This window comes from Microtus pennsylvanicus, chromosome 1, assembly GCF_037038515.1.
Source record: "Microtus pennsylvanicus isolate mMicPen1 chromosome 1, mMicPen1.hap1, whole genome shotgun sequence".
Lineage (NCBI taxonomy): Eukaryota > Metazoa > Chordata > Mammalia > Rodentia > Cricetidae > Microtus > Microtus pennsylvanicus.
This window is the reverse complement of record NC_134579.1, coordinates 115,574,564-115,602,325: the sequence shown is the minus strand read 5'-3', so window position 1 is coordinate 115,602,325 and position 27,762 is coordinate 115,574,564. Positions and strand designations below refer to the sequence as shown.

The window sequence follows — 27,762 nt, the reverse complement described above, 5'->3', positions numbered from 1 at the left end:
CTAGCACAAGAGCAGTTGGCAGTCATGTGCTGCAGACACTAGGCTGGTGGGCAGTGGTGCCTGTGTTCTGTTTAAATAGCCACTTTTCTTTTTTACAGTACAAGCCCACCACCAACAGCAGTTGTAAGGCTGCCCTGGAGGAACCGAAAGGCCAAATTCCTTCCTCCCTTCTACTGCTTCTGCCAACTGGAAGCACAGAAAACTAGAACTTCATTTATTTTGTTTTTTAAAAAGATACACTGATTTAACATCCGATAGGAATGCTAACAGTTCACTTGCAGTGGAGGATGTTCTGGACCGAGTAGAGGCATGTAGGGACTGTGGCTGTTCCATAATTCCATGTGCTGTTGCAGGGTCCCGCAAGTACCCAGCTCTGCTTGCTGAAACTGGAAGTTATTTATTTTTTAATGGCCCTTGAGAGTCATGAACACATCAGCTAGCAAAAGAAGTAACAAGAGTGATTCTTGCTGCTATTACCGCTTTAAAAAAAAAAAAAATCAAGACTTGGAACGCCCTTTTACTAAACTTGACCGAAGTTCAGTAAATTCTTACCGCCAAACTGACGGATTATTATTTATAAATCAAGTTTGATGAGGCAATCACTGTCTACAGTGGTTCAACTTTTAAGTTAAGGGAAAACTTTTACTTTGTAGATAATATAAAATAAAAACTAAAAAAAAAATTAAAAAATAAAAAAAGTTTTAAAAACTGATACCCAGTTAGTGTGTGTTTGTGGCGACTCCTGCTGTTGTGGGGGGCAGACCAGGGATAGACCTGGCTGGGTATGCTGTTCGAGTCTCCAATAACTTTTCTTCTTCACCTTTGTTCTGACTCAAGGTATCTAGAAAAAGTCAAGACTGAGATTTCCCTTAGGTGGATTAGTGGTTGGCTTCAGCAGGAGGAAGGCTGGCCAGAGGTGGGAGCCTTCAGAAAAAGTCCATCTCTGCCAGCAGATATGTAAGCTTCCTTTTTCCTATCTACAGAACCAAACCACTGTTGATGCAGTGTCCCAGTTCAGACCTGTGTTACCAGCAGGGGGCAGGAGATATTTCTTCACCAGTCTGGAGGTGTGTCCTTTGTGGCTGTGCTCTTGCTAGTAGCACAGGGCCCTGATTCCTTCCTTAGTGCAGCTAGGGGTGGGAAGGGTCCAAAGAACAGGACAGCCAGGAGAACAAAGCCGTCTGCTCAAAGGGAAAGGGAAGTGGAGCCCTAGGGAATTGGTATTGCAGAGAACATGGTCGTAATTCTGAAAACCTTTTTAATTCACATATAGCAATTTGTACACTGTAGCAAAATTTGCATTATTCAAGAATAAGTTACTCATACAGTACATAAAACAAAGATTTGCCAAATACCTTCTGCCTATGATAGAAGATGAAATCCCGTCTTCCTGTCGTCACCAATGCTTATTCCAGCCACACATTGGCTGTTGGATGCATCTTCATTAGGAGGCAGTGGATGACAGTCTATCACTCGATGTTTGCACTAAGGTAACATTTGAACAAGAGCCCTCAGGGAAGAAATGAAGCCTTCTTTTAGGTTAAGAAACTTATGTAAAAATAGTGTTGTCTGGCCCAAAATTGTAATGATCACTACTCCTTTTTCCTACGATCCAGAAATGATCAAAGGCAGAAGAGTTAAAGCCATATGGACTGCTGGTCTAAATTCAAGGCAGGTTAGCTGACCTAATTCTTTGGTGCTGGTGGCTGTTAGTGTGGAGTTGTAGTCAGGAGAAGGAAGTAATGGTGCAGGGGCTGTTAAGCTACACTTATGATCTCTATAGGGCCAGCTCACGCTGTGCCCATGGTGGTCTGTCAGGACTACTGGGGGTGGGGATAGTGCCTGGTAATGACACAGGTATCTGGCTTGGGGCCTCACTAAGCCACCTGTTCCCCTTCAGCCAACTGGATCTAACTCTAGCAGAAAAAAAAGTGTTGGCCATGAGACGACTTTGTCATAATATATACCTTTTGAAAGGAAGTTGTCCACAGTGGGCGAGTCCCAGTGCTGTGGGGCTGAGGTGCTGGTTTACAGTGTATGGCCAACCTCTCCTCTACTGAGAGCTGTGTGTCTAACAGCAGAAATGGGTGCCCCTGGTTCAAGTTGGTTGAACTTCTGGCCAGGGGCAGAGGCAGCTGCCCCCTCCTCCTATACAGTTGAGAGAGGAGTCTGGACCAGTGACTGAATATTGCTTATATCTTTGGTTCATACTTTTTGTGGAAAATGATGGAAAGCTAGTTCTTTAAAAGACAAAACACACATCTGCACCTATGTGGGATGTGCCTTGCTCTGTGAACACAATGGGGGGTGTTCCAAGGTGAAGCACAGTCTGCTGCTTCCCCCATCCACTAAGAGCCACACAAGCTTGCACAGTATAGAGGGTAACCAGATGAGAAGGGTATCAGCATGTTTGCCTCTGACAAACATGTCCAGGAATTAAGTGTGATCCCCTAAAGCCACAGCTGTGAGCCCAAAGGCTGCACTCACTGGCATCTTTGTGCTCAGGAGCAGCCCACTCTAGCCCCTATCTAGATGAAGAGATTGTGTGTGCAGGAGCATAGTCTTCCGCCAGTGACCCTGCTGCCACCTGGGACAGAACACTTACTGTGAGCTGTTACAGGAATTTCTTTATGGTGCCAGCTTCCTGTTTGGCCAGTATGGAGCCATACTCAATAAGCCATTAGATGTTTGTTGGGGAGGTCAGGGGCAAGCTATAATTTGGGTTCACAACACAGGCCTAGATAGGAGGCTTTCATTTGTGCTTGTCTCTCCCCCACCTGTTCATCCCATCCTCTGTAAAGCTGCTGTAAACCAGAGTCCTGTTTTTTATGCATAAGGCACTGGGGTAGAATGTCCCTTGCCACCCTCCTCTCTCTGCAAGCTGCCTGGATTTCCCTGAAAGGGTGACACACTTCATTCTCTACATTAAGGAGGACAGTGGCTACCCTGTAGCAGGCAACTGTCCTGAGGAGGAGCAGACAAGGACACTAGCGTGCTGGCTTAGCTTGGATGGGTGGAGCAGGTGTACTTAGCTGCCCCTGACTTCACAATAGCACAGTAGGGCAGGGCAGGGCAGTAAGCTGTGATTTCATATGGAAACCTGAATCCTTTAAAAAAAAAAAAAGTAATCTGAGGTAAAATGTTTAAAATCATTTTTGACTTTTAAGCCTGTCCCTCTGGCAGAGCTTTAGCGGGATTAAGAAGCATCCATCAGCTGTGGAACTGAAGCTATGGGGAAAGAGACAGGACTTGTTAGTGTTTTGTGCTTCCCAGGGAGCCTACTTGGTAGGAAGTCTGTCATAAGCTCTGACTACCAGTTTCCACTGCCAGCTTTGGGCCTAGGGTATCAGCTAGTGGCACTTGTGCACAAGAACTCCATCTGTAAACAGTGGGAGAAAGCCAGGGGCTAGCTGTGGCTGACAGAAAGCCTGCGGCAGCCTGGTAGAGAACACATCTGAGCTGGGGAAGGCTGATAACAGCCTGTAGCTCTCTGGAGGAGAGGACGATGGTTACATTCACAAGTTTGCGTCCCTGCACAGCTGTGAGAGAGGAGTGTACTGGTTATCAATGGCCCGAAGGTGGCTCCGTGAAGAGGAGTCCATCCCATAGTCTGAGTCCCGGGCACTGCTCACAGGCTCCAGTTCCAGGTGCCGCAGACTGTTGGCCAGTTCCTCAGGAGAAGGCACCAAGTGGAAGATTTGCTCTGGGGGTGTCACTCGGCCAGGTAGAGCCTCTGCGCCAAGGCTTGGGGGGATGCCAGAAGAGTTGAGGTGGGAAAGACCCAGCTCCGAGTCCCAGTGAGGAAGGGAAAAAGGGAAGAGGACCGTGTTGGAGGAACCTGGAGAGGTGACATGGATGAGTCTCAACAGTGAAGAAAATGCACCAGACAAGCTTTGTGTACTTCTGCGATACCACCCCTTGACAAAAACTTCGGGGTTCCTACCTGGTGCTTGGGAGACAACTACCACATAGCCGGAGAGCCGGACATCACAAGCTGCTCCACACTCAAGTGGGATGGGGGACCGCTGGAAGTGACGGAGCATGTCCACCACCGAGGGAAAGTGCAGGTGCTGCACACGGCACTGTCCACGTTCTGTGAGCACCAGGCGGAGGTGCTATGAAAAGAGGCGGAGGTCAGCCTGCTGCCCAGGCTGCATTCCTCCCATCCCAGCCCACCACGTTCCTGACCCTACCTTGGCTCTGCCCTGTAAGTTGAATGTGAGCACATACTCCCCTCTCCGGGACTCACTCTGCCGCACCAGGAACACACCATGGGCATCAGGGCCCTGCAGCTGAACCAGCTGTGCAGCCTTTACCCTGGAGATAGGGCCGTGGAACCAAGGGTAGCAGGATAGGAAGTGATCTGTTTTCTGGCAGGCCGGGTCCAACACTGCTCCAGGTGAAGCACCTAGCAGAAAGATGGTGGTGGTAACGTGTGGGGGCCACATGTCCAAGACAACTGAGGCCAAGGGTCTGGCACATACCTTGGTCCAGGGAGTCTGTGCTTCCCCTTGGAGAGCTGGCTGGACCAGGCTCTGCCACAAAGGAAAGGGGTAACTCTGTGTTCGTGCACTCCAACCTGTAGGGGAAGAGGCTGGGTGAGGAGGGAGCCAGCAGGGAGGACCATAGCTAGGCTGGGCAGGGGGCAGGCCTCACCTTTGGCCTGTGCTAGTTCTGAGCTCTGCTAGCCATGAGTTCAGCTGCTGTTCATCTCCCACCTCGAAGATGATGTCTGTCTGGTCCTGCACCTGCATAGAGACAGCATACAGTTCTGCATCTGGGGAGAGAGCAGCGTCTCCCAGGGAGCCATAGCCCCAGCACTCACCTTCAGCACAAAGGTATAGAGGTTGTCGGGCATCTCCAGGCGTGTACATGGCCGGACCTCCCGGATCCTGGAGCAGGCCTCTTGGAGCTTGGGCTTTGAGCTCTAGGAAAATGGGAGCAGGGGGCATCACTCTGTGAACCCATGGAGGCTTTCCCCTACCTCAGGCCTCTCAAGTGTTGTCTGCAGTCTCTCACTACTAGGAGGAGGAGGCACAGAACACCCTTCTACAGCTTAGCTCTCTCCAATCAGGAAGCTCCTGACCTCCCCTACCCTACTGCCCAGTAGATTCAGCCTAGCCCAGAACAGTCAGTTGAAGGAGTCAATGCAATTGGCTACACGACATGCCTGGGAGATGCCACCTTAATGTGTTTGTCTGGCAGCACAGATGCCAGTTTCCAGGGCAAAGCTCAGGACCAGGGTACCTTAAGACCCAGACCAGGTAGTTGTTTCTAGGAGGGAAGCCCTCCCCTTGCCTGCCCTCTAGTTCTTATTTCCTCTGGTGATAAGATTGTTCTTACTTGCTGAGATGGCTGAGGACCAGCTCCCAGCAGAAGCTAAGATAAGCTACTGGGAGAGCCAGAGAAGAAGGAAGGACAAAGGACTTGACAGGCCTCTTCCCCTCCCTTTATGGCTTTTGTCCCAGGACAGGAGAGAGTACCAGGTCAAGTACATCAGAGCCTGGGTTTTTACTCTGCTTCTTGCCCTGCCCCAGCTTAAAACAAAGTCCACCCCAGTGCCATCAGCTTGGTCACCTGCCTGTTACAGGAGTGACGGGGAGCTGCTGGAGATGGGCCAAATGGGGAAGACATGATTCCTACACCTGTCTACAATTGCTGTCTGCCGACCAGACTTGGGGTTCTTCCCAATTCCTGGTGCAAGCTTTAATAGGATCAGCACCACAGTGCCTGTTGTGAGTTACCTGCTGGGTGGGGTGTCTGAACCTGTACTAGGCCAGGGACAGGGCACACAGGTACTGGCCTATGGCCCATCTGGTTGGACTACTAAGGGGACGGGGGTGGTGTGAGTCTCTAGCCAAAAGCCATTTGGAAGCCTTGGAATCTTCCTTACCAATGTGCTTCACTGGTCAAGCCTGCCCAATAAGCAGCTCTCCCTAGACCCAGCTCAGAATAGCTGTGGGTGGGACTGAAGTGGCCAGGCCCACTGAGATTTCTAAGTGGAAGTAGAGTAGCACCAACTACTATGTTCCATACCGTCTACTTCCAAGCCAAGAACTCAGTCAAATCTGATCATTGCATTTCCACGGTGAATCTTGGCCTTCTACTTTGCTCTGCCCCTTACTCTACATCCCCAAGCTGCCCTTTCCAAACTATTCCTGACCGCTAATGTAGATTGATGGTGGGAGAAAAGGCCTGAGATGTTTCCAGGATGCCAGTCAATTCTGCATGGGCCATAGCACACTGCAGTTGCCCGTCTATAGCCCCAGCAATCATACAACAGGAAGGAGCCAGAGGTCAGGAGTCCTGCCACCAGCCACTGCACCCCCAGCCTGCTGGGAAATGAGAGGCTGACTCACTAGCCTCCTCTTGGGTCCTTGAACTGATTCCTGGCCACTCTTAAAGCCACACAGTTTCATGTGTCAAGGGGCAGCAAGGATCTTTCTTGGTACACAACAGTATCTTCAGCAGACTGCTGCTTTCCCTTGGGGCCCTGAAGGCACATAGCCCAGGGAAGTCACACCTACCCAAGAAAGGAGACTGTGGCTGCTTTGAAATCCTCAGAAAACAGCCACGAACTTCTACACAGGTAGAAGCCTGAGGGAAAGGGGAGCCAGGGGGACCATGACAATAGCCTTCCTCCAAAACAGTGCCTAATGAACCTCTCCAATGTCATAACAGGACACAGCCTCACTGCAGTCACCCAGTTTAGAGCCCGGCTCCTACCACCTTGTGACCTGAGGACAGGACTAGGGACTCACTAGTCTAGGAGGAGAGAGCTGAGAAGGCTTTGGGCCAACTGAGTCCTGCCATTCGTGACTGCCTTCTCCTACCCCCAATGCCATCCTAGAGCCCTGTGTGATGGAAAACACCCACTCCAGTGTTGGGACGATCCTATCAAAATCCAGCCTGCATCAGGTACTGCACTAGGGAGACAGAGGCTAACCTCCAGATAATAGGAAGCCTTGTTTTTCTAAACAAAAACACAAATACCCCACTTTGTTCCAAATAGATTCCAGTCAGATTACAGAGACATCTGGGAGCCAAGCAGACAAGAAGTCAGTCCAAAGAAGGACTCTGACAAGTCCAGCAGCAGTCTGTTGAACCCATTCATCTTCCTGACTCTGTCTTCTTTCTTGGACTTTATTCCCATTCTAGGCTACTTAGGGTCAAGTAAGAAAGTCTACAAATTCCAGATTCACAGCACCTGCCAGTCGGGCTTGGACTGGCCCTGCTAGCATCCCCCCCCCCCCCCCCGGGTTTCCTACAGGTCAAAGATTGAGCACCAAGGCCCCTTGGCAAAAGCTCTGCAGTCCCTGGGTGGGCAGCATGGTCCAGAGTGGCCCCAGAGGCCAAAAAGCAATGGTCACATAATAGCCAGAGCAGCCATGGCTAGATAAGACAGCCTCAGTACTGGAACACAGGCTGCCCAGCATAGTGCTTCCAAGGAATGGGCTTGCAGGCTAGCAATACAACAAAACTTTTAAGTCATGGTGGAAGGGAGAGACCCAGTGGGACCAAGGAGCAAGAAAGTTCCAGAGTGACCCCCACACACACCTTGATATCATGTAAGGCTATATTTATATGTGGTAGGGAGAATCCCCCTATTAAAAAGAGCTCCTCAGGAAACTGCTTCCAGCATAGGGAATCCACAGGCACGCTTCATAAGCATAAGGGAGGCCCAGAACTCTGCCTGTCAAGGCAAGGTGGATGTTGGAGTCCTCAGAAGAAACCTTTGTGGGGTAAAAATTAAGGCTAGACAGGAAGTAATGACCCTGAGACCTAAAGAACCTCATGTCAGAGAGCTGACATGTGACAGGACCAGGGCCATGACATATAAAGGACATATAAACCAGTAGCACAGACATGATACAGGCTGAACGTGTAGCTTGGTTGGCAGTGTTGCCGCACATGCACAAAGCCCTAGTTCAGTCCCCAGCACCATAAAAACCAGGGACAGAGAAACAAAGTCAAGGCCTGCTGAGACCTAAAGCAGTGGGAAGGTTTGGGGTGTAGCTCAGTAACAGATCCTTGCCCAGCATGCATCATCAGGCTGAAGCTCCAATGACCAAAAAACGGAAACAGAATCCACAGAATAGACAGCCCATAGGGAATAGACTGCTAAAAGAGGCACAGTCCTCTCAAGTGAGATATTCTGCGATTAGACAGTTGTACAATTGTGTAAATATGCTAAAAAAACAACAACAACAATGCATTGTTCACTTTAAGCAGGAAAATTTTATGGTATAGGAATAAAACTTTGCAAAGAGAGAAAGGCAGCTGGACGTGATGGCACACACCTTTTTAATCCCAGCACTTGGGAAGCAGAGGCAAGCTCTGTGTTGGAGGCCGGCCTGGTCTACACAGAGAAGCCAGGTCTTGAAAAAAAAAAATAGATAACCAGAACTGAAGAGACAGTTCTGCAGTTAAGAGCACTTTATATTGAAGTTAGAGATAGCACAGTGGCTGCTCTCCCAAAGGACCTGGGTTCAATTCCCAACATCCTCCACATGGCAGCTCACAACTGTAACTCCAGCTCCACAAAGACATATTATACAGGTCAAACACCAATACACATAAAATAAAAATAAAGAAATAAAAAAAGAACTTTGTTCTCGTCTATAGTACCCAAGTCCAGTTTGTGGCACCTACCTGACGGCCAAAGGCTCCAACACCTTTTTCTGATCTCTACAGGTACCAGAGCACACATGTGCACAGACACATAATAAAAGCCATAAACTGGGACAAAATGATTACAAGTTCCAGGCTAGCTTGAGCTACATAGTGTAAAGAGGGGGAGGAGGTGACCAGGTGACTCATAGTGCTAGTGCCGCTGGGTAAAGGATACAGCAAACACTGGAATGGTCACTGAGCATTGGAGAGACACCCTTAGCTAGCTATAGAACCAAGTCCAGTCTGGTTCAGACCCCGACAGCTGCAGCTAATATGGAGACGTGGGGTGACCAGGCAGTGAGGATGCCTGTCTGTGACGCCACATTATGTTGTAATTTTGCAGCTCATCAGAATGCTAACTGTGGAGTGAAAAACCTACTAGACACATCAAACAGGTGTTCAAAGCATTATTTGCCAAAACTCCCCAAGCAGAAACAGCCTAATTTCCACTTACTCATGATTTGGGGGTGGGGAAACCATACAAGGGAATATTTATTACTTGGCCATTAAACGAAATAAGATTATGGATGTAACTTGGAAACCTAAGGGATACAATACAGATATACAAAGGCTATTTCCAGCTTGAATCCTTTGGCTAATATTCTAGGAGAGGGTGGTGATGACCACACCACTCTGAACTAGTGAATGTCTTAGTAGCCAGATCATTTTCCAATGGACCCTGAACCCTGGGGGTGAGGAGTTGGGCCCAAGACTGGCTCTCTCTGGTAACTCCATCCAAGGAGACACTCAGATAAGCAATGCTCAGTGCAGAATCAACTGCACTGGGGAGACATCGCAGGTATCTGACCTGGGTGCACATGATGCAGGGCTGGAACACGCCTGTCATACTGACACTTTGTGATGGACACTGGACCACATGGGCTGAAGTCCCCTATATTGGAAGCCTCTAGCTGCCAGCTTCAGAGCCTGGCACACTGCAGAGTAGTAGATAGTCTCTTGGAAGAAGCCAGGTGGAGACACGGTTAAATAAAGCCATTAACTGAGATGTCAGGGAGAGGGGGAGTCTAGGGAATCCATCTGTGATTTGGTCTCTTTGGACAATCCTTGTCAGTTCCTAAATGGTGGCAGCATTCTGAGACCATGTGGCCCCTTCCAGACAACTGCCTCGAGGCAAGAGTTTTGCTGTGTTGGTGCCAGGGCCAGGAGTCCTGTCTCTTCCAGGAGGGTCTCTGTCCACTCATCCCAGCCTTAGCCAGAAGAGAGAGAAGAAGGAGGGCTAGAAGTCCCTCTGCCCATGAAGCCATGCTGGAGCCCTTCTGGAACTTTTGCTTCCTTTTCCATTCACAAAGCAGTGGGCTGGGGATTTCCCCAGTGTGGCGGCCATCAGGCTACTAACTGGGGAGGGCACCTGGGAAACCCAGTTCTGGGGTCTGGAGTTTTTTATGCAAGGAGTCTTTTCTGCACCTCAAGATGGTAATATACCAATGCACTCTGTCTACCATACAGGAAAACTGAGACTCAGAAAGTCAGCCCAGAGCTACATACCAAAGACATAAGCCAAAATATGAGCTCAGACGTGCCCCTTCCCCAGTGTCCATCACACTGCCTTTAGCCATGATCCCAACACTGAGCCCATAGCTCTGACTCCTTGATGGCTTTCCACAAAGCAACAGGGCCAACTTCCATGAAGGTGGTGGCAGTGAAAGCCACCTGCACATTTAGGGGTTCAAACATAATCCCAACCCTAATGTCCCCTGCCATATGCTCACACAATATCCCATTTCTGCCTCCTCCACCTCTAGACTTGGACCAGTCTTCTTCTATGGGAGTTGACGTCATGATGGGCCCCCAAAGGGATTTAGGGAGGACTCCATGGCTGAATCAGCTATAGTGCTTGTCACAGGGAAAGTCACTGCACCAGGGACAGCAGCTGCAAAGGTCCAAAGCCAGGCCTGTCTTTCAAGGGTCAAGTGCCTTTCCCATGGCTGGGCGGAGGTGGGGGTGGGGCTTGTGGGACCACAGAGCCTGGAACCCGGCAGAGCTGGTGGGTACAGAATAGGGCTTCCTGCCACCTCCCCGCCACCTCCTCCCCAGCCCAGAGGAAACCGCCAGGCCGGCAGTGGCCAGCCCTTTCTTTCTGCTTCCTCTTTCCCACACAGCAAGGAGGAAGGGAGGCAAGGTCCCTGTATGCCCTGGGCTCCTCAGGCCTCTTAGCCTCCTGTCCTTGTGCCCAGCAAGTGCATGGCTCTCCTGATCATCACCACTCTAGCTTCTTCTGAAGCACCTATTTCGGGCCACACAGCCATACTTAAGAGACTCCTGGCATTGGATGTCTTACACCCGTTCCCTTCCTACAGTACTCCAAACCTCACTCCACCACCAGCTGTGAAACCTTTCTAAGCAACAGCTCCTGCAGGCCCGACCAGGGCAAACTCTGAAGTCACTCCTGTTCCTGACACCACAGAAGCCACAGGGAGTGGTGACACTAGACCTTCCGTCTCAAAGTGAGACTGGGCCTGGTCTAACCTGCTGCTCTAAGGGGCTAAGAGGACAGCACAGGTGCCATGGAAGTCACCAGGCCTGGAAACCACCCCTACCAACTGGGCCAAGCGGTAGGGACCTTTGGGGTAGTCCCTTCGGGGTGCAAAGGCTGGGGCTCCCTATGGTACCACAATGGCACCTCCAGCTGGGGCACTGTTGAAATATGACTGTCTACCACACCCACACAGCATCCCCGGCCACTGCCCTGAGACTGCAGAGGCCACTCAACCAGTGATGTCCTCTGGTCTCTACTAGACCATACAGGTAAGACCAGGTACAGGGACCCTCCTATGTCACAGTCTCAAGATGTCTGATTCTATTTTTTTAGATGGGCTTACTTTGTATCCTAGGCTCAACTTGGACAGGCAATCCTCCTGCCCCAGCTTCCAGAGTACTGGGATAATTTGAGAGGGGGTGTCCATCATGCCCAGCCTTAGGTTTTTGTCTGTTGTTGAGGCCCAGGCTAACCCCATTTTGATATGTAACTAAGACTGACCTTGATCTAATACCTTCGTTTCCCATCAATGGAGATTACAGTAGACCTAGGCTTTCTCTCCTTCCAGGGCTCCTTATGAATAAGGAGAAGTGTTCTCTCACCCGTGTGCTTGTTAGGAGCACAGCACTAAGTCCTCAGGGTGCCTCCACCCAACCTGGCAGCTTTCCCGACTCTTCCTTCAAATATGCTCCACACCTTCCACCTTGGGGCCTTTAGCCAGCTGTCCCCTGCTGCCAGTCAGCAGGGTCCCTCCAGATTCACAAGGAGTCACTTAGGGGGCTAGAGAAGGAAAACTGCCTTCATCTGAAGGCCAGCCTGTGCTAGATGATGATTTCCAGATCTACCCAGGCCACCAAGTGAGGCCCTGTCTAGGGTGAGGGGGAAAAGGCAAGGAAACTTTGGCAAATTAAACAGTGGTGTTGGCATAAGCCAGAATATTGGCCAGCAGAACAGAAGACTTCCAGAAACACATCCCTACAGATGGGCGCTTCAGCATCAAGTGGCCTTGGACTAACAGGAAAGTCTCCCCAGCACACAGCCGCATATCCACTGGCAGAGTGTGGTAGCCCGCGTCAGTCCCATATACAAACTCAGCCCAAGATGCCCATGGCCATATTGAGAAGGCCTCCAGCAAAGTTCCAGGAATAAAGACAAAGTGCCCACAAAGCCTGGGGTGGGTCAAGATTTCTTCAGCAGGATACAGAAAGCAATGAAATGAGGAGCTTCTTAACCAGTGTGGTGGTGCACACCGGTAATTCCAGCACTTAGGACGCTTGGCAGGAGATTGAAGAGTTGAAGGCCAACCTCAGCTACATATGGAGATGGTGTCTCAAAAAAATAATCTGTCAAAATGACTCAGCAAGTAAAGGAAGGTGCTTGCCACTAAGCATTCCAGAGACCCAGGTGGTAGAAGGAGAGAACTGACTCCTGCCAGTTATTCCCTGACCTCAACACTCCCATCCCTGCACAGGCTAAATTACAGTGACTGATCAACATCAAAGGCGAGAACGTGTGTTGGTAAAGAGGCAGTCCTCACTGTGCGACATGACATCTGCAGCAGAAGAGGGCCATTGCACACTGAAGCCTGGGAAGTCCTAAGAAAGGGAACCCAGGCCAAGGGAATGGCTCAGCTCGAAAAGCATGACCCACAAACACGAGAACTCCCAACAATCCTGGAAATAGCTGGGCACAGCCCAGCAAAGGGAAGAGACAGACAGACCCCTGGGACTCCCTGGCCAGGTGGGCTAGCTGAATTGATGAGCTCCAGGTTCAAACACCTTGTCTTTAAAAATAAGGTGGAGAACAAAGGCCCCCAAGGTCATTCTCCGCCCTCCGCATGCATGCATACATGCACACATGCATACCCAAACATACAGATGCAGACACACAAAGAAAGAAAACAGGCTCTTCACAAAAGAATAAATCACAGTAATCAGGAGACACTAACAGTCCTGAGACACCAGGACATGTCCATTGGAACTGACCAGGTTCAAGAGTAAGTGAGGCTGTAAAGGCAGGGATCCCTCAGTCACTACCACTAGGGACACCAACTGGCACAGCCACTTGGAAAAAGCCATGATGTTGGAAGCAATATTTCCAGGAATACACCCAACAGAAACAAAAATACATGCCCTGCAGAAACTTATATCGAAATGTCACTATGACATTATTCAGAAAAATCCCAAAAAAGCCAAGTATAGGAGCATATATTTGTAGTCCCAGCACTTGGGAGGCTGATGCAAGAGGATCTCAGCAAGACCTTCTCTCCGGGGGAGGGGGGGTGTAAATAGGGGATGGGGAAGGCACTGAGGTAGAAACCACCAAACCACTCAACAACAGGTGATCGCTAAACCAGTTATGGGCTAGTGCTTGCACTGAAAAGAACACAAAAGTTCAAAAAGTTCAACACTATAGGGGACTGGAGAGGTGGCTCAGCAGTTAAGACCACTGGTTGCTCTTCTAAAGAACTGGGATTCAATTCTCAGCACCCACACAGCCGTTTACAACTGTCTGTAACTACAGCTCCAGGGGATTTGGCGTCCTCATATAGACATACATATAGGCGAAACCCAATGTACTCAAAAGAGTGAATCTTAAAAAATAAGTAAATACATAGGGGCTGAGACCGTGGCTTAGTGAGTAGAGTCCTGCTGACCATGCACAACGCCCAGGTTCACACAGAACAGACCCAGTGGGCATGCCTATAATCCCAGCATCCAGGAGGTAGGAGACAAGATCATCCTCTACATAGCTATTTCAAGACTAGGCTAGGCTAGATAAGACCCTATCTCAAAAACAAAACCAGACTCTGCACTGGAGAGAGAAGGCAGAGGGTGGGGAAATGCAGGTCCTTCTGGTCACTAAGAGGCACACATGGAACTCAGAGCTTCAGAGCAGCACCACAGACAGCCATTGGTAGGGAAGATTGTCTTTCAAGGCCCTCCAACTGCCTTTCCTGTGCCACAATGCTCGCTCCTTCCACAGCTCCCATTAGAAGGGCAGCTTCCCAGTCCCTAATGTGTGCCTAGTAAGTATTTGTCCAGTGACCACTGGTCTGCACCGCATGACCATCAGTGCCTCGGGGTTGGGCTCATATCACTGTCACCCTACAGCCAAGCTGTCATGCTGAATGGGATCACAGAACAGAGAGAAAATCAAGGCAGACAGCCAGGCCTCACACACCCAGGCAGAAGGGATGGCTACCACCGCAGCACAGCACTAATACCCTGGGCCTTGCCTGCCTGCCGGCAGAGTAAGAGTGAAGCCCAGGCCACCAGCCAAGACAGAACAAACTTCTCAGAAAAGAGACAACAGGTGGACACAGCAGGGGTACCGTTCAGCCTAAAAGGACTTACTAAAACCTCCTCTGTCGGTGTCATTTGGATCTGGACTTTCAAAGACTTTTACCTATCTGCTCTAACCTACCGACAGAGTGAACAGAGCCCAAGGCAGCCTTTAACTCTCCATAGTCGCTGACTCACTGCCCTGGATAAGTCGGGGTCACGGAGGCCTGCCGAACTATGGGCATACAGTGTAGGGCGCTCACCTTGGGAGGGTCGAAGAGCTGCAGCAGGCGGCCATGGCCTGGACCCGGGGCCCGCAGCACCAGGCGACCCCGCTGCCAGCGTGCACCACTGTCCATGGCCGCCTCATCCGCCAGGCTGTAACGCAGCGCCGCCTCCTTGAGCACCTCCGCTGCTGGCTCCCGCAGGTTCCAGGGTAGCAGCTTGCGGGCTGGTCCTGGCCTGCTGGTGGCGGAGTTGTCGTTATCGGTATCATTGGTGTCGCTGGCAGGCCCTGGCAGCTCCCCAGCCGAGCGACGGCGGAATAGCTGGCGCAGGCCACGGCGCAGGTGCTGCAGGGCGCAGGAAGGTCGCGGGCCCAGGTCCTCGGAGCTGCGTGCCTTGGGCAGCGCAGCGCGGTGGTGCGGGGCAGTGGCGCGGTAGTCGCGGCCCGGTGGACCCGCGAGGCCCTCGCGCACCTCGCGGCAGAAGTGGCGCTGGAAAAGCTCGGCGAACTGCAGCGACACCAGGTCGGCACGCAGCGGCTGTGGATGAGCGCGCGCGAAGAGCCAGTACTGGCGGGCCAGCTCCCGCGCCGCCGCCGCTGCGTGCCGCTCGCAGAAGTCGCTCCAGCCGCGCGGGGACGCCGGCGACGCGGGTGCAGAGGACGTGCGGGACGGCTGCACGGTGGGCCCGTTCATGGCGGAGAGCGAGGAGGGACGGCCGAGCTGCAAAACAGGACAGAGGGCAGTGAGCCAGGGAACGTCCCGCCCCCGCGGCCACCCAGGGAACCCCGCACGTGGAAACCGGCAAACCAGAAGGCGGGCAGGCGGGCGGTGCATACAAAGTGGAGACAGACAGTAGGTCGGCGAGACGCACTAGGGAGGAGCTGCCTCCTTCAGAGGGGCTCCCAGAGCTCAGCACCACTCAGCCTTGCGTGGGGTTTTCCGGAATTTTCCATTTAGTATTTTTAAGCCTTCGCTGACCATGGGGAGTGGAACTGCCCACCAGAAAACAAGCTACTACAGCACACCCAAAGTAAAAGCTGACACCAGGGCTGCTAAAGACTGAAACCCAGGCGCTTCATTACCTGTGGTGGGTTCTGTGAAGCAAGACAACTTTTTTTTTTTTTTTTTTTTTGGTTTTTCGAGACAGGGTTTCTCTGTGGTTTTGGAGCCTGTCCTGGAACTAGCTCTTGTAGACCAGGCTGGTCTCGAACTCACAGAGATCCGCCTGCCTCTGCCTCCCAAGTGCTGGGATTAAAGGCGTGCACCACCATCGCCCGGCCTGCTAACGGTTTTCAAAGTAGAGCCCTGACTACAGCTCCCTGCTGTTGCTGGCAACCCTGACTAAACAGGCAAAGTTGGGGGGAGGCTAGGGCACTAGGCCTGCCCTATAGTTCCAAGGTCACCCCAAAACCAAACCTAACAGTCCACCCCGCATGACCCTATTTATGCAGTACACAAATCAAGGCCCACAGGTCTCTATCCAGCTAGTTTTTACAGGCACAGTAACACATTTAAGGGTGGTCAAGAAAGGCTAGCCAGCAGACCTATCCTGAAATAGCAGACTGTGGGGGCAGGTTTGAAGTCCAGATAAGTAACTGAGTTAGCTGATTACTACCCATCTCTAGAAAACACGGTTGGGAACATGGATTCAATCTTGCATCTAAAATCCAGTCCCATCTTTTACTAGTTATATCTGATCCTGAGTGACCTCAAGTGATTCTCTACCTCAGCTTCCCCTGTCAAAGGGGAAGTCATCCTCAGAGTATTACAAAGACTCAGTTAAGAATGGCCTAGAATCTGGAAAGTTCAGTGTGGTTGGCTGCTGTCCTCATTTAAATGCTGCAGCAAGCATGGTAACAGCCACACTAAAGATGAAATGCAGCCTGTACTGGCCAGACTCACAGTGATGTAGGCTTCTCTAGGCCGGATGCAGGAGTCATTCAGGCAGACACAGGTGCAAGACAATCAAGATGTCCAAGTGGATCATCACCACTGTACTGTCCTTGGTGCCTGGACAAGATCAGCATGGAGGAGCCAGGCACAGGCACATCCCTGAAGCACAGCCTGAGTGAACACCTAGCTTGCCTGTCATAGGCGAGCTGCAAGGACCTGTTTACAAGACTCACTTCCATCATTCATCACCCCCTCAGTCATTCCACACAATATACTGAGGGCCTACTGTGTACCTGGCACTGCAGTCGGCCCCAGGAATACACCAGGGAACAGACAAGATATTTAAACCTTAGCTGGTGTGGTAGCATGTGCCTGTAATCCCAGCCAGGGAAGATCAAGAGTTCAAGATCGGCCCGGCGGTGGTGGCGCACGCCTTTAATCCCAGCACTCGAGAGGCAGAGGCAGGCGGATCTCTGTGAATTCGAGACCAGCCTGGTCTACGGAGCTAGTCCCAGGACAGGCTCCAAAACCACAGAGAAACCCTGTCTCGAAAAACCAAAAAAAAAAATTAAAAAAAATAAACAAAACAAAACAAAGCAACAACAACAAAAAAAAAGTTCAAGATTATCCTTGGCTACACAGTGAACTCCAGGCCATCCTGGGTTTCATTAGACCAATCTCCAAACAACAAACTAACCTGTTTCCCCAGAGCTCAATGCAAAGAGGAACAGGCACTGGCTGTGTGGCCACTGACACCAGACTGCATCTCTCTGAACCCCAATTTCAATCTCATTAAATGTTTGTTAGGAAGCTGGAGAGATGGCCTAGCAGAAAGAGTACTGCCTACTCTTCCAGAGGACCTGGCTTCAATTCCCAGCACCTACATGGCAGTTCACAACTGTCAGTAATCAGCTCAAAGTGATGTGACACCCGCATACAGACATAAATGCAGGCAAAACACCAATGTGTATAAAATAAAATTAGTAAATCATTTTTAAAAATGTTTGCAGCCGGGCGGTGGTGGTGCACACCTTTAATCTCAGCATTTGGAAGGCAGGGGCAGGCGGATCTCTGCGTTCAAGGCCAGCCTGCTCTACAGAGTAAGTTCCAGGACAGCCAGGACTGAACTGTTTCACTGAGAAACACTGTCTCAAAAAAACAGAAAAAAAAAGTCTCAAAAAACCAAAATAAACAAATAAATAATGTTTGCCAGGACTAGAGGGGAACAGCTAGGCCCAGAAATGGGGCTCTTTCTACTGTCCCTACTGCTGTGGCCTGTGTACTGCAAGACCCAGAACAGACAAGGGTGGCCAGCCCATTCCAGCACCTAACAGGACACTTCAGTTCCAGTGCAGAGGCCTGTGCACTCACTGGGGTACACTCTGCACTCTGTCAGCACTTTGCATGCCATGCCATAAGGTTCTTAGCACACAGTAGGTGCTTTGCACATAGTAAGCAGTAAAAGCCAGGAGGAAGAAAGGAATAGACCACATCTGACCAAGCCCATCTCACTCTGCCCACCCCTCATAGGGAGCACCTTTTGCCTGGGGGATCCGAGCCTTGATCAGAGCTATACCCCCTCCCCTCGCACACCAGGCTTTGACACAGGAGAGACAGTCGCAGCCTTCATAGCCCGGATGACCCACAAGCTGAGTGCACACATCATAGCTCTGGCCCCATCCACAGACTGCAAGGGCCACTGGGCTGCAGTCTTGCATCAATTCCCTAGGCCTGTCTGTTTTCATAACACCACAAGAGGAATAGTACCAAATCTTGAATCTGTCCTCAGCAATAGGGATTTGTCAGTGGCCATCCAGACTATGGCCCTGGGACCAGGGCACACCTGCTTTCCTCTACTTCCTACCACAGCAGGGATTTGATGAAACACACAAAAACTTAAATCCAAGTACGCAGCCCAAACTGGATTTGTGAATATCATCCTTCTGCAGGCCTGGCATGAATAAAGGATTCTTTTTTTTTTTTCTTTTTTTGGTTTTTCGAGACTGGGTTTCTCTGTGGCTTTGGAGCCTGTCCTGGAACTAGCTCTGTAGACCAGGCTGGTCTCGAACTCACAGAGATCTGCCTGCCTCTGCCTCCCGAGTGCTGGGATTAAAGGCATGCGCCACCATCGCCCGGCTGAATGAAGAATTCTTTATGGCTCAGGCTGGCCTCCTCCTGCCTCTACCTTCTGAGAACTGGGTTTACAAGAATATACTAAGTTTCTGTGGTCCTAGGGATGGAACCCAGGCTTCCCACATGCTATGTAAAGTGGCACTACCAACTGAGCTCCACTCCAGTCTAAGGATAAACACAGGTACACAGATGCCCAGTGACCAGCATCACCCACTAGCCATCATATTGCCTAGCCGACCTTTTGGGTACCCAAGTCTCTGTCCATACCTGTCCCTTCATCTGGAACTTGTGCCTATTCACTCTGTGTATATCAGGGTCTAGAAGCACAACTACAGAGCCAAACCCTGGCAGTACCTTCCACACTTCTTGCAAGCCAGGTCCAGCTGTACGCTCACTCCAATGCCCCCTCACAAAGGTGACACTGGCTATGCACCCAACACCCTTAAGCACTGCTCTGACCACTTTGGTGGTCAAAGATAAACTCTAGGCATCACAGAATCCCTAGGGTGCAGGAGTGAAACCATAGGATGACCAGTACAGCACTCACAGAGGAAACTCCAAAGAGCCCAAATGCGCCCCAAGAACTAACGTGCTTCCCTTGTCCCCTGGGGTGGAAATGGTGAAGGACTGTTTCAGCTCTGCTCAAGTGGAAAGTGACCAGCAGCCCTGCCACTACCCTGCAGAAGGAGGAGCGAGCTGGCTGTGTCCTGCTACCCAGCTAGCTTAGCCCCAAAAATAACCACACAGAAATTGTATTAATTAAATTACTGCCTGGCCCATTATTTCTAGCCTCTTATTGGCTAACTCTCACATATTAGTTTAACCTATCTCCATTAACGTGTATCGCCACTTGACTGTGGCTTACTGGCATGAGTCTAACCAGCGTCCAACTTGGGCAGGAGAACCATGGCGTCTGTCTGACTCTGTTCTTCTTCCCAGCATTCTGTTCTGTCTTCCCCGCCTACCTGAGTTCCTCCCTATCAAATAGGCCAAGGCAGTTTCTTTAATAACCAATGAAAGCAACACAATACAGAAGGACCTCCTACACCATTTTCCCTTTTCTGTTTAAACAAAAAGAAAGGCTTTCACTTTACCATAGTAAAATTACATATAACAAAACAGTTATCAAGCAAGAATTACAGTTACAATATTTATATCTACTTTATCTTTTATCATAACAAAGGAAAACTATAACTATCTAACTATTCTTCAACTCCATCAAAGACTCCAGAAGGATATATTACTACGTAAACAAGAAGTAAACAATTTCCTTTCTTTTTTCTTTTTCTTTTTTTCTTTTTTTGGCTCCCCATCGGGGAATCGAAGTAAACAATTTCCAAAACTCTAGAAATGACAGAGACATCTCACTGCCTGGACAGTTACCCAAAGTTTTTCTGTACCGTTGGGGCATCCATCTTCAGCCTTGAGGACCCATAGTATCCAGCAGACTTTTCCATGAAGCAGGAAAATTTAAAGACAGTTTAGTCACTTTTTTGTGTGTCCTGTAGAATGTCTCGCAGACTCTTTTATGGAGCAGGAACCCTGAAGGATCATCTCACCTTTAGGCAAGTTCAGCAGTCCTCTCTCTGTGGGTTCTTTGTGTCCAGTTTATGCAACAGTCCAGGCAAGAGCAGTTTTTTGTCCAAATGGCTAACCAACTCCATAAGGAGCCTCTTCGATGCCCATCTTCCTCTTGAAGTAGATTGGTGCTGCCAGGAGCAGACATGTCTCATTGTCATAAAAAAAATCCTAAGTTATTACAATATTTTAAATGCCATATTCTGTAGTCTTTGAAAGATATGAAGAATGCCTATCTAACTGAAATAATCTAACTAGAAAATCTAACTAACATGACTATAAGCTTGACTATTATTGATGATTATCCATTAACAACCTATATTTCCTAATTATACATTACATTTTTAAATGAACTACACAATACAATACCTTAATCAAGATCAGAAATACATATACATATAACATAATTGACCTTAAATTTGTATTAATAAAGCAAAATCCATACCAATGCAAATTATTCATATCTATATCACTACACAAACCTACCAACTGTGTACAAAGAAAGTATATCCACTTGTATTAAAATGTATGGCTCTACTCTAGGCTCCCTGGATCTTCATTAGCTGGGTGTCCTGTCCTTAGGCCCAGGTTAAGGCACTGGAGGTGGGCTTGCTCCAGGTCCCACAATCATCTAGAGGGGATAGACCCATCCGGCCTGCTCACAAGCACAGGCTGGAGCCAGGAATACTGTATACTGTTTACCATCCATCTCTACTAGGCTGAGGTGCTCCTGCCACGACCATGGCCCACTCAGAACAAATGCCCCAGGTGCCTCTGCAATTGAGCAAGGCAGGCTGGTGCTCCAGTCTCAGGTCACATCCTGTCTACCCTCAGCTCCAACAGGAGACACTGAGAACACCCCTGGGGGGAGAAGAGCACCTCCTGGGGCTCTACTCCCACAGCCCTTGGGGCTACCTCCACCCCATCCTACCCGGAGGCAGCAGGACAGGAAGGCAGGTGTTAACAGGTACCTGCCAGTGGTACTCTAAAAACTGTGGTAGGTGGGCACAGGGTGGAGAAAATAACTGTTGCTTGTCCCTGACACTGAGAAGAGCAGTGGAGGTGAGTCAGGCCACCCACTTGCAAAGCCCAAGCCTCAGGAGGAACCCAGTTCTGGGTCAGGCAGCATGGGTAGCATGACTGTGGGACACAGGCTGTCCCAGGCCAAGGTGACTCCAGGCTAGATGGCAGGGGGGCAAGGCAGCAAGAAGATGGTCCCCTCCAGTGACTAACTGAACACTTTCCATGTGCTAAGAGATGAAACACAGCTGCTCAACTGTGACAACCCTGGGACAGGATGGAGAAGCTGGGAGAAGGGAGGAGCAGAGCTCAGCCTCAGGATGATGGGCTCTGTAAGTACGGCTCTCCTCTCCTGCTCTTCTCCACAGAGAAGATATAGCCTCCACCTGGACTCAGCCACAGTGACGAGAAGAGCTGTGTCCTATGGAGATAGTTCCCCCATCCCCAGTTTCCATGGCGAACAAGAGGGCAGCTAGCTCCCTGCAGTCAGCAAGGTGGCATCTCAACACCCTCATTGATCCTAGACAGCCACAGGCAGCCCAGCCAGGCAGTGCTGATCCCTAGGAGCTGCAGCCAGGCTGGTGCTCCTGCTCAGGCACAACCACCCCAAGGATACAGAGGGCCTGTCCAGTCAGCGAGATGGAAGGTTGCTGGAAGGGACTCTGGGACCACCCAGCCCATGACTGAAAAGATGGCTCAGCAGCCTCTCAGCTTGGCCACCACTCCCATCTCACAGGTGCAGAGGACACCTGGAGCACTCCACCTGCCAGGGCAGGGAGAGCTGCTCAGTGTGTGTGTGTGTACCCAAGAGTTGTGACTGCCCCACTCCTAGATGCTGGGACAGGAAGCCCCATACCACCCTTTTCTAAAGGTGGTCTCCTCCAAGGAGGTCTCCAAACTGACTCTATGCTGCAGAGCTGAGAAGACCCAGTGCACATACCCTAACTCCCATTTGCACCCCGCCCCTGGCAACTTGACACTCCAAATAGCCACTACCCCAAGTAGGCTCCAAGAGGTGGGGAGAGCAAGGGACTAGCCCCCAAGAGAAGTGTACCTCTCTTTACCAGACAAGGCTTCCTTCACCAACCTCAGAGAGGGCAGTGGCAGAGGTGGTGGCAAAAGATGTACCCTGCTATCAGAGAGAGCCTCCCCTGAACTGTCTAGGGCTTTAAGGAGAATGCACTGACAGCCTCTGGCCCTTGTGTACCCCTTCCCACCCACATGAGTCCTTAGGACTCTATGGCGATGCCACCAGTGGGGGGTCTGAAAGGTAGGTCTACCTCCTACATCAAGAGGCCACACTGAGCCCTGACCCCAAAGTCTAGCCCCACCCCCAATCAGCTGCCGTGAGTCAGCCCCACAAGCAGGGCACACACTTCCTTCCTCCAGGCTTCCCTGGGGACCAAGCTGCACCCCCTGTTCCCCACAGCGGCTGGGGGGCACATCCGGACAGGCCCCAAGGGGCTCCAGGCCTGGCTCACAAGGAAGACCGAGAACTGGCCCCCCTGCTGACCCTTGACAGGGTTGTGTGGGAGGAAAAAATCTTTCAGCCATCTGCTCAGCTGCTGAGTTTCCGGCTGGCCAGGGTGGGGCAGGCAGGCCATCAGGTCCCTTAGGGACCTGTTTCTTGTCCCAGTGAGAAGAGGGACACTGGGCTAGACAGCCTAGTGGTGGTCAGTGGGACCCCAAAATACTGACCAAGGAATACTGGTTGTCTAAATCGTGGGGCTCAAGCAGGTGGTACTGAACAGTGGCCAAGGACATGCACATGCCAGGCCTGAGACCTACCCAGTCCCTGAGGGACCTCAAGCCCCCGGAAGTTGGGAGCTGGGGTGCAGACTCCTGGGTCCAATTAGGCATGACTCAGCCAGTGACCCCCACTGAGTCATTTCCTCTAGGCAGCCTGCCAGCCTCAGTTTCCTTGGGGAGGGTGGTGGCTGGAAACAGGCCTGGCAGGAGCAAGCAGCCCCTCCAGACACTCCAGATGGAAGCTGCTTCCTGCCCTGCCCCGCCCAACCAGAGATGCTCAACACCAGGGGCCCTAGGGACCGTTTTCCCAGGAAGCCTGGCAATTAAGTGCCAGCCACCCTATCCCCGAATTAATAGCAGTAGCTTGAACGTATTGAGCACTAACCTCATGCCGATTTCAGAACAACTCTATCCTTCAGCACCCCCTCTTCAGAGCTCAGAGATGGTAAAACACAAGTCCAATACCTCAGAGCCAGCATGACTACAGCCAACCTAGTTCAAATGCCTTCCCCTTGAAAGGCTCCTACATGGCACACAATCACCCTAGGGGGGCAGAGACTTGGTCCAAAGTGGGCAGGTCTCAAGGGGTACCTTGCCTAAGGCCTGAGTCTCTTCACGTGTGCTGCTCCAAAGAAAGGCCTTTCATTCCAACAATACCATCTGCTCCATCTCTGTGTGTGCCAGACTCCACAGCAGTTAAAACCCTCCCCACTCCTGATGACTTCATTGCCTCAGAGAGGTTAAGTGACCACCCAAAGAGTCACAGAATGGGAGATTCAGAAGCCAACTAGCCTCAGAGGTAGGCTAGACCCCAAAGGCCTGCCCTACAAAGCATTTAAGTCCAGGCTGGAGGCAGTTAGTTCCCTGCGAGGTCACCAGAGTTCTCTATCAATCACTCATGCTAGAGAGGCATACTCCGGAAGCCAGAAAGGGTACCAAAGTACCTCCAACTCCATCCCAGAGGAGGAAGAAACCTGGGTATGGCCCAGCTGGATGAGATATCCTGAGGTACATAAGCTGACTGCACAGTCCAGCTGCTCAATGCACCTCACTTGTCTCTTGAACAGGAAAGACCAGGCACTGGGTGACAGACTTGGGTGCCACAGAGTCAGGAAGGAACAGGAGCAGAAATGACCTCAACAAAACAGATAATACCCTTGTCATGACTCGGGCCATTCTGTGCACTGGTGGTCATCACAAGTAGGTGTCAACTGAAGAAACCTGAACAGGAAGCGGCTGTCATCTGACTCTGCCCGGGTCCTTCAGAGTTCCCTGCCCAAAGATTTAGGAAACCCCAGAGCAGCCAGTGCTCAGGAGAGTTAAGGAAGGTCCCACAGCAGGGGTCCATAAAACAGGGCAGTGTGAAACAGCCTGTAAATGAGATCTTCTCCTGCCAGGCCAGGCGCAGGTGCCTTCCACACACCAAGTCCTCATTAAAACTGCACCGCAAATCTCTTCTTACTCACTTAACGGGGAAACAGAGGCTGTAGCTTACAAAGCAGAGGAGGAAGAAGTTCTGCTTTCTAGGACCCTCTGTTTCTTCCCCTGCCACTGCCCAGCCCTTGAGGGACCCAGACCACAGCTGCTGCTGCTACGGGCCAGCCCCTTCCCAGCTGGCCGCCCCCGTGGCTCACAGGGACTGCACAAGTTCCAGAATGTATTCACCCCTCGGCCCAGACGGAGGCCCCTCCCAGGGGGCCTGTGGGAGAAGGCTCACAAAATGTCCTAAGCATGTAAAACCCTTGCAACTTCCCCAGTGGGCCCTGGCCTGTCATGGGCCTGCCCCGCCACGACCTCTGACTGCTTTCGCCTTGAGGCATCCGTATGCCACCCCTGTAGATCACCAGGGCCGTTTTTGCTCCTCCTGTCAGGTCAGTGACACAGGTGTCCACCCCACCCCCCCAGCAGGGACCAAGCACGCTGTGTCCCCGGGGCGGCTCTCGGTTCCTCCCGCGGCGCCCCGCCAGACCCCTCTCCGGAGGCCCCAGCTGCAAGCACTGACCTCTGCGCCCACATCACTGCGGTCTGGGATTGGGGAAGAGAAACAGAATGAGGAAACGCCAGAAAACAGAAGCGGGACGCGAGCAGCCGCCCGGTTCCTCCAACGCGCTCGGCGGGCCGCGCTTACCGCGCAAGCTGCGGGTCGTGGCCCGGCCGGCCCATGGCGTCGCACGGCCTCTCGGCGCTCAGGCAGGAAACCCCGGCTCGGAAAACGGCCAGCGCCTCATTTCCGCCGCCAGCGCCTGACAGCAGCGGAGGGACGCGGCCCCGGGCCGCCCCCGGGACGCTGCTGCTGTCGCCCCTGTGGACCCCGTGGCCCGTGACAGTCTAGGCGGGCGGGCGGCTGGGAGGAGACGACAGCCCGAGCCCATGCCGCCCCGCGCCGTTATGTAAAGAGGAACCGGTCGCGAGCAGCGCGCGGCAGCGGAGGGCGGCTTGTGGGCGGAGCCACGACGAACCACGCCCTCCTACAGCCAGCGGCTACTCCGGAGGCGGAGCCTATCCCGGCCCCGCCCTCCCGAGCAGTCGCCTCCGGTTCCCTCCCCCAAAGGCGCGCTCCCCACCCCCAAGTTGCGTCGCGCCCCCTAAAGGAAAGGGAATAGCCAAGGGGAGGAGTGTGCTTGACCCCGCCCCTCTCGCGCCAGCCAATCGCCGCGCACCTCAGCGGGGCGGGGCCCTGGAGGGGTGGGCGGGGCTGGCGCACGGTGGGGCGGGGCCGCCCGACCTTCTGGACCTCGTGGGGGCGCGCCCCTGCGGACTCCTCAAGCCTGGCCTTATCTGTGTTCGCCCGGCCGCGTCTAACAACTGCGACCGCGGCTTTCATCACCTCCGGAGGAGGGGGCCCAGCCCAGCACTGGGCCCACTATCGGCGGCTCGGAGCCGACCTGCCTCAGCCGCTCCATCGATTCGGGTTCCGCTCCCCGACTAAGGTCCGCCTAGTCCCGGAACGGGCCGAGTAGGCTATTTTCTACCTGGCCGCCCGACCGCTCTTTAACTTGATGCAGCTTTCTCTAAGAACTTCTCCTTACCCCAGGCAGCGGAGCCCTTTGGGTTTCCACGTCTGCGCGCCCCTCAGCCCTTTACCTTTTCTCTATCTCCTCATGGGGGTGCGGCTAACAGTGGGGTGCCCCTGTTCTGAAGTGGAGTCACTGCACGCCAGTCTTCCCCGCGACACTAGGGAGGGAGGCTCAAGAGGAATGCCTGTCCCCCTTCCCCTCCCCCAACAGGAAACAGACCGCCCACGCCCCCAGTTCGGAGGGGCCACTGCAAGCCTTCCCAGACGACAGGCTCCCACGAGCCACTGGCTCCCTAGAGCCCACTACCTCCCCCTTGCTGCCTGGGACCAAGAGCTTGGCCTCTGCCGCTCGGTTTCTTCATCTATGAAATGGAAATAACACGTGTCCCCAACCCACTCGGGGACTGGAAGGACTGAGTTACCGTATTGGAGCAGTTTAACCTTAACCGGGCTTCAGTCCCCAGGCCTGCCGTTGGAGCCCCAGGAAGGGACTCCCCCACAGGTGGGGATTTCCACGACAGTCGGAGGGCAGCGAGTAGGGAGTGGGGGCGGGGGGCAGAATCGTTTGGGAAAAGCCACAAAAACGTGCGGAGGCGGTACCCACTATGTGATGGGCACTGTGTAAGGTGTTTATGGACACTAATTGGTGTCCTCGCGGAGGCGGCATGCTGCTTAGGAAAGAGCACGGGTGACAGCCCTCTTGTGGATGTGGGGTGGCTGTCTTTGAACTCGGGGAGAGAAATAGTTGAGTAATATTTAAGCTGAGATCTCCCTCAGGATAGAAGAGTCTGGGCATGATGAAGTTTGAAGGCAAGGCATTCCACGCCAAAGAACCGGTCAATGCAAAGTCCCTGAGGTGCCTTGGAAGAAAGTGGAAATGGCCCCACCCACACAAGAAGGAACACGCTGGCTTACACGTGGTGTCTTGAGGTCTTGGTGCGGAGTCCGCTTTGGGGAGGAGTTTTGTTTGCTTGTTTGCTTGTTTTATGAGGGCACCGGTGAGCCATGAAGAACTTTGAGGAAGAGAAGGCCCAGCTGCGTTCTGCCACAGATTGGTGTCCCCGATCGGAAGTGTCCCACTGAAGGACGCAGCATCTGAGGAGGAAGGAGGGCGCTTCGGTGAAGTCTAGCCTGATTGGCCCGGAACACACTCCTTATAACACCTGGGGCGAATGCCCGGTAACTGCAGCCTCGGTGTGGCCAGGAGGCGCGCGTATATCTTCAGGTACTGGCAGCCTTTGCCAAATGGTGGCTGCAATCTGCCAGCCGCAAGCACTTTCCCTCTCGCAGCCGACTGCAGCCCTGCTGAGTTAAATGGGGACTTGTGGTTCTTCCTCTTTTTAATCACAGGCCAGCCTGCCTGCCAGATTTCTCCGAGGCCCAAACCCGTTTCCTTCCTCGCTCAGTTTCTTCTCGCCCCGCGGGCCCGCCCCAGTCCGGGTTCCCTGGGAGCCCTGCGCTATCTGTCTTCTATTTATTTACATTTTTCCTTCGAAGAGCAAAGGACTCCCAGGCCATTGCTGCTGTGCCCACGATGAGACCCTGCGGGGACAGCAGCGACTCAGGGTTCTGCGCCCCTGGGGACCCGGATCCTCCTACCCAGTGGCGTGGGGGTGGGAGGGGGCGACAAGCCAGTTCCCACAGCTGGCGGGGGACTGCCGGAAGCTGACTGACCACTCCCAGGGGCCGGGC

The 27,762-nt window shown here is 52.2% G+C and overlaps 2 protein-coding genes across 17 annotated transcripts in view; one reads left to right on the top strand and one right to left on the bottom strand.

Moving 5' to 3' along the window:
- Atxn2 (ataxin 2) overlaps nucleotides 1–712 on the top strand; it is a 94,437-nt gene extending 93,725 nt beyond the window's left edge. For 7 of the 13 annotated variants that reach the window (XM_075980280.1, XM_075980295.1, XM_075980197.1 and 4 more), the window contains one exon: nucleotides 99–278. In XM_075980280.1, the coding sequence (XP_075836395.1) occupies nucleotides 99–127 (29 nt within the window). In that variant the 3' untranslated portion in view covers nucleotides 128–278. Of the gene's footprint in view, nucleotides 1–98 lie in introns of all 13 variants that reach the window. The other 6 variants (XM_075980272.1, XM_075980263.1, XM_075980285.1 and 3 more) reach the window with 2 other exon arrangements.
- Nucleotides 713–1,241: 529 nt separating this feature from the next.
- Sh2b3 (SH2B adaptor protein 3) lies at nucleotides 1,242–27,079 on the bottom strand. Of its 4 annotated transcripts, none has more exons than XM_075980320.1 (8): nucleotides 26,986–27,079; nucleotides 14,718–15,401; nucleotides 4,826–4,927; nucleotides 4,657–4,748; nucleotides 4,485–4,579; nucleotides 4,194–4,408; nucleotides 3,944–4,115; nucleotides 1,242–3,838 (listed from the first exon to the last, which is right to left on the bottom strand). In XM_075980320.1, exons 2-8 carry the CDS (start codon nucleotides 15,372–15,374, stop codon nucleotides 3,516–3,518), a joined length of 1,656 nt encoding a protein of 551 aa, XP_075836435.1. In that variant the 5' UTR covers nucleotides 15,375–15,401; nucleotides 26,986–27,079; the 3' UTR covers nucleotides 1,242–3,515. The 4 variants fall into 4 exon arrangements, with proteins under 4 accessions (XP_075836435.1, XP_075836424.1, XP_075836457.1 ...); XM_075980309.1 differs by lacking the exon at nucleotides 26,986–27,079 and adding an exon at nucleotides 25,183–25,300; XM_075980342.1 differs by lacking the exon at nucleotides 26,986–27,079 and adding an exon at nucleotides 25,057–25,276.
- Between the last annotated feature and the right edge of the window lie 683 nt (nucleotides 27,080–27,762).

Excerpts from the sequence above, each read along its gene's own strand:
- Sh2b3 (XM_075980320.1), bottom strand. The coding sequence starts at position 15,374 with ATGAACGGGCCCACCGTGCAGCCGTCCCGCACGTCCTCTGCACCCGCG. Across the intron at positions 4,409-4,484 it reads CACAGACTCCCTGGACCAAG|GTGCTTCACCTGGAGCAGTG; the intron begins GTATGTGCCAGA and ends TCTTTCTGCTAG. Across the intron at positions 4,116-4,193 it reads ACTTACAGGGCAGAGCCAAG|CACCTCCGCCTGGTGCTCAC; the intron begins GTAGGGTCAGGA and ends CTCTTTTCATAG.